The sequence below is a fragment of the Haplochromis burtoni genome, unplaced genomic scaffold, assembly GCF_018398535.1.
Source record: "Haplochromis burtoni strain Fernald_Lab_line unplaced genomic scaffold, NCSU_Asbu1 Contig_149, whole genome shotgun sequence".
NCBI lineage: Eukaryota > Metazoa > Chordata > Actinopteri > Cichliformes > Cichlidae > Haplochromis > Haplochromis burtoni.
Window position 1 is genome coordinate 21,939 of NW_024582510.1, and position 12,298 is coordinate 34,236.

Consider the following 12,298-nt stretch of genomic DNA (forward strand, 5'->3'; position numbering starts at 1 on the left):
TACAGGTGACCCAGGTGTTGTGTTTTGTTTTTTTTTGTTTGTTTTTTTTTTTCCTTTCTTCCCCCCCTTCTCATCGTCTCTTCTCCCCTTTGGTTTTCTTTCTCTCCCTCTCTTTCTTTCATTCCTTCTCCCTGTCCTATCCCCCAGTCATATCTGTCCCGTTTGTAGCAACTGAAAATAAAATAAATTCATAATTATAATAAAGGTCAATCAAATGGACCAATATGGCAAGGCCATGATGATCCACTTGGTAAAATAAATCCGCTTGGCATCTTTCTTGGCCTTAAGACAACAATTCTGATGGCTAAAGATCCAAACGGGACACAAAAAAAAATAAATAAAAAAGACCAGAGGGTATCGAGACCAAGACAAGACCAAAACAAAAGTCCGTCGAGACCAAGACCATGTAAAAGTGGTCTCGAGACCAAGGCCGGTCTCGAGACATCCAACTCTAAATGTATGCCTGCCCTCCCCTCCCCCTTTGCTATGGCTTGCTTTATTTTTGTTTCTATTATTATGCCTTTTGACATTATTTTATTTTATGTTCACTGTATATTATGTAAAACTAGTTAAAACCTAATAAATAAATATGTAAAAAAAAAAAAAAAGAAAAGTCCAAAGTCCTGTCCTTTTACAAAGTTAAATACATACATGCATGCCTAAAATACAATCAAAAATAAAAACGAGACAACAAGTAATATCTGTTACCGACAGCAAGAGGATCCATATGGATTTGTTTTATGGGAGAAGGGGGAAATAAATAAATAAATAAATGCTTCCAGCACTTACCCTCCTCTGACCACCCTGATAGAGATGGTTTCCTGCAGCTCCCAGGGTGTAGCATCAATGACATCACCGTGTACCTCAATCCTTTGGCCGCACATACCCGGTCGGTCAAAAATATACATCTAGCCGGAAGGAAGACAAAATGTTAGCATAAATTATGACTGTACACTTGTAAAATCAGATGTTTTAAGGCTGCAGGTCATATAATCAGATATTAATAATAATAATAATAATTATGAATTACGTTGAGTATATAATCAGTGTTAATATTACAGTAGATGTCATTTAATACTACACAAGCACCTGGGATGAAACTGTAGAAAAGAGAATTACTGCAGTCTTTATCCTGTGCTGCAGAAGAGTCCTTTATATTGTCAAAGGAAAATAAAGCCAACACTGTTGAAAGGCATCATCTCCAGTTTCATATTCAACCTTAACCTTTAGGCGTTTAATACTAAAAGAGTAGAAAGCTGACTATATGGTATTGAGATTGCAAACTTCTTGCATAGTTGCATTTCCTGATTATCAACAGAATCTAGAACATTAAAAAGTGGAATAAAATTTTGCACATCACAAGAGAAAATGGAGGTGCAGATGTGCATATATATGGAATTTATTGAATAACAAAAACCTGCCCAATTCTAAAGCACAGACATGTTTGGGACATCCAGCTTTAAGGCCCTACAGCATGGGAGAGAACCTAAACCTAAATGGAAGCTCCTCCCCAATTATTAAGAATCATTTGCGGGTAACCTCAGTGAGAAAATCTAAGAGCTCTCCAGCAACAAGCACAAGCAGGTCTGAAATTAACACAAGGCCACAATGGTACAGGCAATAGTGTAGTAGGTATGCACTTTAGTTACCAATCAAAGGCAGAAATTCCACAGAAGAGGTTTGGGAGGGTTTTTATTAGCATCTGATAACAATCCTATTGTTTAACCAGACAGTCCGCGTCGTCTACTGCAGAATGGTTATGAAATGATGTGTAGGCTCCTACATTACCAAGAAAAACAGTTTTGTAACAACAACTTATTCCCCCTCAGGTAAACTAGCAAGGTGTTGTGTACTTAATGGTTCAAAGACTGAGATTCACAAGAAAGCTCTGCTTTTAACGGCCAATTTTTAAATTACACTTCAATATGCTAGCTGACATTACTTTTTAGCCACTTTTTAGTTCAAGTTAGTGGCAAAAGTGGCTGTCAGCTTATACACGTTTCTAAAAAGGCACGTGGGTGAAAACAACTCTCACTGAAGAGTGCGGTTTGTGTGGCCAACTCACCTTTCCAGGACGAGGATTAAGCTTTCCATGTTCCTTCTCTTTGGTAAGCTATGGACAAATAGCAAAATTGTAAGGATTAAACGGACATCACAGGACATTATTTTCTTTTACTTTTTTTTTTTTTTTTTTAAACGTACTCTTTGGGGGAAAAGAAAACAGCCTTGGTAAGGCATGTAAGATTTAGACACGCTATTACGCCCAGGTTCTAAACATGCCACACAACCCAAACAGTGTTACTGTACTGTCACCTTGTTCAACAAGTTCTGAGGAAGTCTGAAAGATGATGTGAGAAGACTTAAGATCCTTCACGACAATTCAAGGACAGCTTTAACAAAGAGGAATACATTCCTCTACTGAACCTTTGACACTTCTGACTTGGAACTACAGCAGGAGCTCACATGACAAAGAGAGACATTGCACTGGAAACAAAAATAAATGTGCTGTGCACCCAACAAGTAATTAAATAAATTCTTTTTAAAGCTGAATTGGTTTTAGAATGTTTAAAAGGACAGACTGCAATGTGGTTGAAGCCACAGCAAATTAGAGTTTTAGGTGATACTGGTGTGTGGTGAGGTATCACTTCACTGCTCGTCTGGAAGCTCTGCAGGAAACCGGTTACAAACTAGATCATGTTACTGACCAATGAGTGGCAACAGCTGAAGCTAAGGTTTCAAGAGTCTGACCTAATTTAATTCAGAAGCATGTTTGTTGTAATAGTAATAAAAAATTTTTTAAACATGAATAAAAAAAAAAAAAAGGATGAAATGTATTCATACTTAAAAAACAAAACAACAAAAAACGTAAAGACAAAATAGTAAAACAAACAAAAACAAACACAGAAGGTAGTAATCCCACTCAAAGGTGACTGGGTTTTTTCTGTTCTTCAAGTTTCTGAACCCTTGAGAATTTTCCTTAAATTAATAGCTTTGCATTTTCACAATAAATTATACCCAGTAGTTCATACTGATATCGTACGTTAAAAGGTGACCATAGTCTGCATATCATAATTAATTTGGAGTTTGAGTTTTAAGTTAGCAGTAATTGAGAATCACTGATTAAAAACTTTCACTTGCAAAAACCTACTTAAAAAAGACGACATGTGCAGCTGTGGCATTAAACTAGTGGACCAATTAAAATCCTGATTAAGAAAAAAAATGATGGAAATGTAAATTACGATTAGGTTGGCCAACTGTTATTGTGCCTCAGGCTAGTAGCTAGGCTAAAGTAGCACATTCAGTGCAGCACCTGCTTAAATAACAGATGGGTTTTTTTCTGCATGCCCTCTGCACACGTTTCTTTTGTTAACATCACTATAAACCTTGAGCCAAAAATCATTCAAAGTCAGAAAGCTACGTCGCCGATGGAGACTGCAGAGATTACTGCCTTCTTGATGCCCTACAGAAACAAACTCACACAGACACGTTTTACCTTCCGTTCCTTTCCCTCCCTGCAGCCTGGGTACAAGATCTGCTCTCCAATAAAATGAGCTACCACAAATGGAATGTGCAGTTTCAGCAAATCACATATTTAAAAACAAAACAAAAAAAAGTTTGACCGTGTAATGAAATAACTGACGACTGCAGCAAACAAGAAACTGGGGAAGAGAAGGGATAACGGCTGTCATCTTTTCTTCTCACACAGGTGTCGCCTTATGTGTTCCTGTCATAATTCATCTAATCAAATATCAAGTTTGAAGAAAAGAAAAAAAAACTAGGGTGTGGCCATGTCTCTGCAGGAACAGACAGATAGCTGGGATGGGTGGGGAACCCAGCTGAGATCATTTAAAAACAAAATAATAATAATAATAATAATAATACCACGGCTATTTAAGCAGTTGAAATGACTATAAATATACATTTTAAAAAAAAGGGTTCGCAGGATGAAATCTCCTTAATTCTTTGAGAACGTGATAACGAGAAATAACTAGAATACATCAGTGGGTGTAAAACTCTTTTGAAGTAATGCTCGTGTCTTAGACAAATAATCTTTCCCCCACAGTTTGGCTCACATCAACAACTCAGGAAGCACATCAGAAGTCAATATTAGTGTCAAACATTGTGTTACACGAGCTTTGATCACTTCAGAGTTCTAATTGGACAAACTTTGTGCCGATATTTGTGTTAGATGCTACAAATGCCACAGGCCTACACTGACATTTCACTCTTCATGTTCTTCCATCGCTTATAGAATTGTTGTGCTTCCTAACTGCAGCTGCTTAAAACCATCCTGTGCTTTGTGTTTCGATGGGGGTGGGAAACAGGATGTGGCAGAATGAACAAGAGAGTGTGTCCCAACATTCAGGCATGAGTTCTGTAGGCATATATACATAAACCAAAGTCTTCACCTACATGCACTTTATCCTGTGACCTTTGGGATCTTCACTGAGAAATAGAATGTTTTTATAATAAATAGGAACATTTATTTCATTTTGAAGGATTGTTTTAACACTGCATGACACTGGAAACACCAGCAGGCCCATCCTTTAATCACTGCTGGTTTTCTATAGAAATTCCATTTTGAAGCTTATTTAAATGGCACGTTTGGCATACAAATGCCAACAAAAGCCACAGATAACTGGATTTGTTGTGTGCATAAGTCATTAAGCTCACCTATTGTGAGCTGACCTGTTTTGTCATTTCTTACAATGGGAGAAGAATGGATGAGAGCTGCCTGTAAGTAAACACAATCATAGGATTTTCTTACTCATTCTGTTATCAAAGGGATAGTTAACCTTTCACACCTCACCCAACCCTCCACTTAATGCAACTGTTTGCATACTTTGAGCAGCCGCACTCGAAGACTTAGAAATATTCAACGAACGTGTCATCGGATATGTTATTTTTTAATAAAGAGGTCACACTGTACGTTTTCATGTCTAATGTGATCATTTCTTAGCCTGGATTGTTACATTTTTAAATGTCAAATCAACAAAAGCATTCTCACAAATGTAATATTACTCACATAGGCATCGGGGAAGGCTCTGTATTTTGAAAGTAAGTTCTTGTCAGGCTCAGTTGTTTGGCTCTGGAACTGAGACTTTCCATTAACATTGCTGAACAATGAACTGTGGACCCCCACAGCGGCATCACTACTCAGGCTCCTCTGCAGGATGGGAGTGCCCATTGTCCCGCTACCCACACCCATCGCCATCTGAGGGGTCTGGCTAAACATTGATAAAGGAGTGTCTGTGTTGGCGAATGGCCTGTGGAGGTCAATCGAGCCAGTTGGGCTGAGGAGGCGAGTGGGGCTGTTGCTGGCAGGTGGGGAGCCGATGGCCAGAGATGCAGGCCGACTCACATGAGTGTTCAGGTCTTCGGCTACGCTCAGAGAGGAGGATGAGGAATTCATAAGAAAGGAGAGGCGCTCAAAGCGCGATCCACCCGACTCTGTGCCAGCGCCAAGGTCACCCATCCCCTTTAATCCCGCAGTCGTGTGATCTTTTAAAGATAAAGTTTCGGGTAGGGAGCTGGTGCGGAACACTGACCGATGGGCTTTTCCGTTTTCTTGTGTCTGAACTGTGGATGACGGCTTGTAGTTACCAAAGAGGACACTGTGATCAAGGCGAGAGCTTGTGGTAGGAGATGGAGGTACTTCATTGCCATTAAGCACTGGTGATTTTAAATCCTCAGACGAGTCAGAGGATTTTCTCATTACAGTACTGTTAAGAGTTGATGCTCTAAAGGGAAAGTTGAGACCTCTTGTTCCAGGGTGTCCATCCTGCAGGTGACATGACACATGCATAGTTATGCTAAGCTCTGAAGCATTCACCTATGAGATCTATGCCTTCAAAACAATGCAATGAATGCAATTTCATTTTTGGTGCTGACATATTTGATGAGTTGCATTCAAAAATACTACAATTCCTGAACAAACACATAAGGAGTGTATTATAAATTGCTTATAGCTTTAAAGAACATTTCAATTTTCATGACTTCTACAATAAGCAAAAACAATCATAAAAACAATATAAATAAAGGTAAATAATGAAACAGCATGAAGATTGTCTAGCTCATGAAATTAATTTTAAGTCTACGATACCTGATTCTGCCTGATTCTCAGTTCCAATGGAGAACGACTGTCTCTTGGGGAAGTCCTCTTCAATCCCAGGTCAGCAGGCAGAGTATACAGTCCATTGAGGGACTCGGCTGGAGCGCCTGTTCCTTCCATCTTTGTTTGGAGACCGCTCACGGAGTCAGGCACGTCAGAAGAGACTGGGCTTGGAGCATCCTCCACAATGGGTGGCAGAGAGGAGGCGAGGCCTGCATTATTGGTGCGTATGCTCACACTCTTCTGCCTCAGAGAAGGCCCCATGCTCTTTAAAGTATCCACCAGAATTTCCATGTCAAACTGGCTGGTGGAGTCTTCGTCAGGGGAGGCAGGAGGAGTAGAAAGAGTAGTAGCTACAGGGTCAGAGACAGCCTCCACAAGTGTGGCTGTGAACACCCCAGTAAATCGGTATGAGTCGCCGTCCTCTTCCTCCAAACTGTTGTTGTAGCTGGTTTGTTGTGTTGAGGAAAGGCTGGATACAGGGAGCTGTTGTGGCTCCCAGGCTGACTTTACACTCTCTGACCCTCCCTCTCTCCGTCCCAGTGTTTCACCTGCAGCTGCTCCAGGCTCCTCCTGCTCCACTAAGCTCCTCCTCCAGTCATCTGCTGGTGCTTTGACTGGGTTGCTTTCACGGCTCAGGTAAAATTCATTCCTGTCACTCCACCTGTTGCCAAGGGTAATAGGTTCCTCCAGAGAGGGGAGGGAGGGGGAAGAGAAGGAGTCAGTGAAGCGTGTGTATGCTGTAGTGTCAGGCAGAGCCGAGGAAGAGGAGGAGTTACTGGACGAGGTGTCTGATATATTGTAAGTCAGGGAGTCAGAAAAAGTGTAATTCTCTGTTTTACTTGGTTTATACTGACTTACACCCTCAAATCTATTTTTCCATTTATACTCTGAGTCAAGATCCGGTTCATTTGACTCAGTCGAGGTGCTCGTTTTGCTAAAGTCCACTTCATCCTGTCTATTATCAACAGCATCAGCCTCATTAATGAGAGATAGTTTACGAAAACGATGTTTGGCTTCATCCTCTTTGGAGAGAGACGAGGTCTTTATTAACAGTGTGGTACTCAGGCTGCGGTAGCCTGAATTCATTTTGTCAGCCGATTCCTGGCAGTCGTCCGTCTGTTGACTTTCTGAACTTGCTGCGGTGGTCCTTGAAGCTGTCAAAGATCTACACAAATAGCAGAAAGAAAATAAGGTGGTAAGCGTTTCACAGCATACAAAGAGCTCCAAGGCAGAGTCTTCAGGGTGTGGTGGACACACAATGCCAAAAATGCAAATTATACAAAGCAATATCGCTTATCTTGACTAGCATGCAACGTCCAAGTTTGCAAAACATGTCACAAATTTTGTTTCTCCATTTTATATCTGCTAAAAAAAGTACTATATAAATGACCATAAGCAAAATGCATTCAGCTGAGGTATTCAATTGACCTGAATACTTTACAGAATATACCCTGCACCAACAACCTCTTTAGAGCCAGCAACGTTCTCCACATTTCAATATAAACATTAGATAAGAACACTCAAATGTTAGTACTACAAAGCGCTGTGTAGGAACTGAGACAGGCCGTTGATTCAGAGAACAATTCAAACGCCAAAGACGTGTTTAGAAGAATATAAACTTTTTCATACCATTAAAAACGTACGATGTTCATGATAAAATCTTTAAGGAAATTTTGCAATAAAAATTGTATTTTGTTATTTAGTTTCAAATGCTTCTCTGTATTTTTTGTTTTAAACAAGTTTTTGAAAGATTTTTGAAATATTTGCGTTAACTTGTTTTTATGACAGGTGGTCTCATAACTTTGTTAAGCACTGTAGCTCAGGCTCTGCTACTTTAACTTTGGTCAGTTTTCCCTCTTTTTTTTTTTTTTTTAAATAATTAATTTAAAACCCTTTAAGCTTCCCAAACATTATCCATGTGAAAAGGTCAAATACTGAAGAGTATCCCTTTAAGAAAAGATTTTATACTTAATTATACTTTCACGAAGCAACAGATCTTACCAATTTCTCAAGAATTAAGATTCAGTTAGTGTGGGAAAAGAAATCCTTAATGACTAAATGCATTTACTGTGCATTTCTCCAATTACGGGGTTGTTTCTCTTAGATTTGAGATGTGAGAGTTTTTTTTAAATCAAAGTTATAAGAATGTATTTTTACCGTTGTCTGTTTCCCATGGCTATACCCATCCAAGCAGGGCATACTAGTTATGACTAAAAGCACAACTACAACAATTATCAATGTTGTTCAAGGAAACAAAACTAAATATCAAACAGCTTTCATAAGTCGAGCAGTAAATCTGACTTGATCCTCTGTTAGTGACTCATTTGACCTTTGACCACGAGGAGAGGCTCATTTATAAATGGTGTTTACTCTCATGTGCAAATGTTGTTTTTTGCTTTTTTACAGTTTCAGACAAAGTAGTGCATGACTGCAATAGCAGGGATGATTATTTAAAAGGTCACAAGAATACAGTCACAGCAATACGGTGAATTACTCAACCAATTTGCTCTTCTACAATGTGGGGTGGAGATGGTCTTAAAAGGTCAAACTAAATGGTGATTTTAAAATGTTGCAATACTGTTGCAGGTTTCAAGTGTGCATCTATGTGTGCACACATATCCAAAATAATTTACTTGGTGAATTCCCACTACTTAGGCATTCTAGAATTTTAGAAACCCTGAAAGACAACGCTGGGAAATACTGCTGATCCAGTTTTAGTTTAAAAGCTTTGGGAATTGTTTTAGTTTGATGCGGGTCCAGTCACAAAAATTAAGCCAAAACATTAGAGCAAGGCTCACAAATGTCACCACACCGAGCTCATCAACATGTACCAAGAAGCTGATACCGCATGTGTACTTCTACATAGATGGGGTGTAATTTGTGTAACTTTATAGATGCATTTCTTTTTCTTCCCATATTTTTTTTAAACTAGTAAGAATACAGAAATTTAAAATACTTTAATCACATCATGTGAAATATCGGCAGGAAGTAAACAAATGGATTTTACAATGCAAAAAAATAAAATAAAAAAAATCATGCAGTCTATGCAGAGGTAGCAGCAGCAGCAGCAGCTTTACGCAAGGCATGAGAAATGGCAAGTAGTATGCACAGAAGGGACTGTGGAGTGCCAGACCTGCGGTCTTGACAGCTTAAAGCTTGGCTTAAATTAGATGGTGCAAGAGGACAGTGATCCCAAGGTGTTGTTACAGTCCAATTAAAGTCCCGACTTCAACCCAACTGAAATGTTGTTGTGGGGGCTTAAGAGAGCTGCATATTAGCTGTGGACCTTTTAGGTGCAGCATTTGTCAGTCTCAAACCTCAATCCTTCAAGCGGGAAGATTTATGGGAAAAAAAGGAATGCTTTTTAACTATTGTTTTGCATAAACACGGAGATTCCTGTCAAGGGGACATAAAGGTTTCTTTAGAAACAAGAGTGTAGAGGATGATAATTATAAAGGTGTCAAGAAAGGTGGCTGGAGAGTCTGGCAGTGATCCTAAACTTCTTCATGCTGGCCTGCAACAATCAGCCACATTTCATCATACACCAAATATCAAAGAACATCACTACCCTCTGCATAATTTCTTGGGAAACCTTATGATCTCTTGACAGGAATGTAGCTTCTTTCAGTAATAAAAATAAATAAAAAATTTTTAAAAAAAAGTATAAAGTATCGCAGTCTGAAACTGACAAATATCTGCACCCAAAAGGCCTCGACTTTACTCCGAGAGACAGTGCATCTGCAGTAAAAGCCTATAAATGGTGCCCTTGAATGATTGCCAGTTTAAGTCTTGTGCAAACAGATGAACTCGATCTAGCATAATAAAAAACACACACCCAACCTACAGCCAGCTTACATGAGAAGCTGCAAAGGACCAGAGGTGTGACGCCTTCCATATGCTGAAGGCGTTTTTGGTTTTCTGTTCTTGGACTGTCTAAATGATTGAACTACTAAAATTCTCCTCAAGATAAAACTGATAAGCAAGATACTAAAGATAAACTTACGCTTGTGTTAGCCTTTGAACTTAAGATAATATCTATTGACTTAATCTAGACTGTCTAAATTGATTCCACTTGTGCAGATTTAAAAACTGTTTTCAGATTGGCATATCAGCATAAGTATAGTATGTTATAGGAAGGCACACACACACACCTGAGATGAAATCCCTGAAGACTCTTTATCTAACACGTTCATTTAAACTGAGGAAAGATTACTTCTGTCAGGTCAAGGTGTGGTTTTGCGAGTATGTTCCGGTCATTTACAACAAAGTGAATTCTCCACAAGTTTGACATTCTATGGATGTCTCAACTAAGCTGTCAGATGGTCACACGTGGAAGGAAAACAAAAAGGGAAAGCCCAGTGTCATGGTTTAGTTTAAAGACATAAGTGGCTCGACTGGCTTTGGTTATACTCTCACCAGAAACAGTCCTATGGGCCCTCAGTTTTGCACAGAGGTAGGAAAATAATACAGCAGATATCAAAACTGTATTTTTACAAAGAAATTTTTTTTTTTCAATAGATAAACTGCATTTCATAAATAGGAGGTCCCTAAGAGTCATCACAAGTGGAAATGCACGTCTCACCCGACTTCAATACACAGAAAGAATGCACGACAGGTGGGGCTGGCTAAATGCCTTGCTCATCTTTCACTGCGCATCAGCACACCTCTTCATCAGAAACCTGTTGTTATTTTAAGTGCCAGAGGCCGCAACATGTTTGTCGGCTTGCCATGCAAAAAGGTGAGCACTACTGTACTTCTTACTAATCCTCATTTGTTCTTTTTCAGTCTGTAAAACTGTTAAATTACCCAGCTAATACATGCAGCTCTTCACCTTCAACAAGCATAAACTGAGTTTCGCAAGACGCATTCTGATCTTTACCAAAGTCAAAAACAGACGCAAAATCTAAATATGACACCATTGCTTGGAGAGCTCATTCTATGATTCGTGTTTCACAAATCTTAGGGCTTCTTTTTAAAATAATCATTTCAAAACTAACACAGTAAACGTACGTTACCACCCTTCCTGCGAGGCCAAACTACCGCCTGTTTTTAATGTTTGAGTAATAGCAATCTTTCAATGATTACCTACCACTCACAGCTAAAACGCCTCTTCGGTGCCACCTTGTGGTTTTAAATGTACGTCAAAAATAAAGTGTCATGAAACAAGTTTCCTTTTTGGAATCCTCCCTTAGTTATGCTGCAATAGGTGTATGTTGCTGGGGGATTCTTATGATGCATCGAGTATTTCTTCTTCAGTCACCTTTCTCACTCACTGTATGTTAATAGACCTTTCTGCATTGTATTCGGGCTCTGTTCCACAGCATGTCTTTTATCCTGTCTTCCTTCGATTGTTGGGTTTTTCTCTGTATGCATTATTGTAAGGTCTGCCTTACAAGATAAAGTGCCATTAAGCGACTGTTGTAGTGATTTGGCACTGTGTAAATGAAACTGAATTGAGCATCGTCTCACAAGTCACAGTAGATGCAAGTTGCTACCCTTTCTGAACTAGGTGTAGTAGTAGATCTGTAACAGCTACTTTCTACTGCAATCTTGTTTGTACTGCAATGTTTGATTTTTTTTAATTAATTAATTTTATTTATTTAAAACACCAGATGTCCCAAAATGGATTTGTGTGTCCCACGAGGACCAAACTGGCAGGACACACAAACTGGGGATTTCCTGCCACATGATGGCACCAAAAATGTGCAACAAAAAGTTACTGCCTGTCATCTGCTTCACTGATCATAAATGATCTGAAGACTCGCACCATTCCTGCTGATAGTTTAAAAATGTTCATAATGTAGAGGTTGCAAAGCAAAAATGTATTTGATAAAGTCTTGTGATATGCCAGTAAGTAATGCTATTGTCTTGTGCTTTATACTCTTAAAATTGTGCTGCTCATCTCTTATCGTCACAAGCCAACATGCTCAAAACATTGTTAAGCTTGATGCATCAAACAGAGCAGGTTTCACTTATTCAGTGTGTTACAGGGTCAAGGTGTGGTCACAAGCTCAAAATTCTTTCCATTTTTTCCCTTTTAACACTACTTAAAGTTTTATTTGTTCAAGTAAATAAAGACATCTGGTCAAATGCCAGCTTCAGACAAAACAAAACGAAAAAAATGTACTCATGATGGCAAACACAGTTGTGTTACATAAATGTGACAATATGAGGGCAAGTGCT

The 12,298-nt window shown here is 39.1% G+C and overlaps 1 protein-coding gene across 1 annotated transcript in view; it reads right to left on the bottom strand.

Moving 5' to 3' along the window:
• crybg2 (crystallin beta-gamma domain containing 2) overlaps positions 1-12,298 on the bottom strand; it is a 36,774-nt gene that overhangs the window by 9,908 nt on the left and 14,568 nt on the right. Inside the window, exons 5-8 of the mRNA XM_005938782.3 lie at positions 6,104-7,280; positions 5,027-5,782; positions 2,066-2,113; positions 790-908 (exon numbers count right to left, since the gene is read on the bottom strand). Of these exons, the coding sequence (XP_005938844.1) occupies positions 790-908; positions 2,066-2,113; positions 5,027-5,782; positions 6,104-7,280 (2,100 nt within the window). The remainder of the gene's footprint in view (positions 1-789; positions 909-2,065; positions 2,114-5,026; positions 5,783-6,103; positions 7,281-12,298) is intronic.